At 55.3% G+C, this 1,277-nt stretch overlaps 1 protein-coding gene across 3 annotated transcripts in view; it reads right to left on the reverse strand.

Annotated features, from left to right (window-relative positions):
* Nucleotides 1–262, reverse strand: part of RBMS1 (RNA binding motif single stranded interacting protein 1) — a 232,681-nt gene extending 232,419 nt beyond the window's left edge. For all 3 annotated transcript variants that reach the window (XM_008059359.1, XM_008059358.1, XM_021713046.1), the window contains exon 1: nucleotides 45–262. In XM_008059359.1, the coding sequence (XP_008057550.1) occupies nucleotides 45–119 (75 nt within the window). In that variant the 5' untranslated portion in view covers nucleotides 120–262. The remainder of the gene's footprint in view (nucleotides 1–44) is intronic.
* Nucleotides 263–1,277: the final 1,015 nt, after the last annotated feature.

The raw sequence follows: 1,277 nt of genomic DNA on the forward strand, positions 1-1,277 counted from the left end.
TCGCGCGCCCCCAGCACCCCCACACCCACCCAGCGCCCCTTTACCTTCGCTTGCAGATACTGGGGGTAGTAGTAGGTGGCGTACTGAGGGTACATCTGCTGTTTCCACACTTTGCCCATGAAGCTGGAAGGGAGCCTGCCGTGCAGGGTCGCGGACACTTTGGGCTCTCCAAGTCTCGATCTCTCCTGCCTCTCCCTTTCCGGCGGCGGCGGCGGCGGCGGCGGCTGCGCGGCGGTCGCCGTGGCATCTGGGGTGGGTGCGCCCGATGGGGAGAGGGGAGAGGGGCTGGCGTACCGAGGCCGTGGGGGAAGGGCGGGCGGGGGCGGGGCCTGGGTGCAGACGAGCCCGGGACCCGCTGGAGGTGAGGGCTGAGTTTTAACCACTCCTCACCTCCCAGGCTCGCGGTTGGACAGGCGGAAGCCTGGGAGCCCAGATCGCTTTGTGTCGGGGTGGGGAAGTGGGGGTGGGGGTGGATTGGGGGACCTAGCTTTAGAACCGCAGAGCGGGCCCCTCTTTTGCTTTTCTGAGTTTCTGTCTTTGTAAGGGGGAGGGGAGATAGGAGGAAAGAGGAAATCTGATTAATCTATCACTTCCCCCTCACCCCCACGCTCAGTTGTTTTCACGAGGGAAGGAAAAGGATTTAGTGCCCGACCACAAAGCTGGAGTCGGGACACCTGGGTTCATGTTCCTCTCACTCCCTCCCCAGGCCACAACCCTAATCTTCTAGGTGACCTTGGGAGTGTTAGTGTCCTTCGGTTCGGTTTTCCCAGATGTGAAAGGTGAAATCATGCCACCTGCACAAGGGGGAGCAAATCACACACACACACACACACACACACACACACACACACACACACACACACACCCCTCACAACAAATAGACGGATCCTTCTAAGGGGGAGATGCCGCAAAGAGGCAGAATGTTATTAGAGGACACAATATAGACATCAGCTTTTCTCTGCCTCTTTCTAATGCTGCCAGACAGTCTGTCAACTCCCACTCAGGAGCAAGGAAACTCCCTGAGTTTGGAATATTTTAAGGCCATTTTGAAAGTCACGCTGGCATATTGTTGCAGTGTGCTTCAGTGACATATAAAATCAATCTCTCTCTTTCTGCCTCTCTCCATCTCCTAATTGTCACAGTTCTAGACAGCCCCAGACGAGCAGTGGTTCAGTTCACTACATAACTGGATATAATTTAATGGAGTTAATTGGTCCCCGAAGCTGCCTGCAGAAGACTTTCATATTCTAGCTCAAAAAGAGACCTAATACCAAAAT

This window comes from Carlito syrichta, unplaced genomic scaffold, assembly GCF_000164805.1.
Source record: "Carlito syrichta isolate Samal-C Ts95f unplaced genomic scaffold, Tarsius_syrichta-2.0.1 Scaffold304002, whole genome shotgun sequence".
NCBI lineage: Eukaryota > Metazoa > Chordata > Mammalia > Primates > Tarsiidae > Carlito > Carlito syrichta.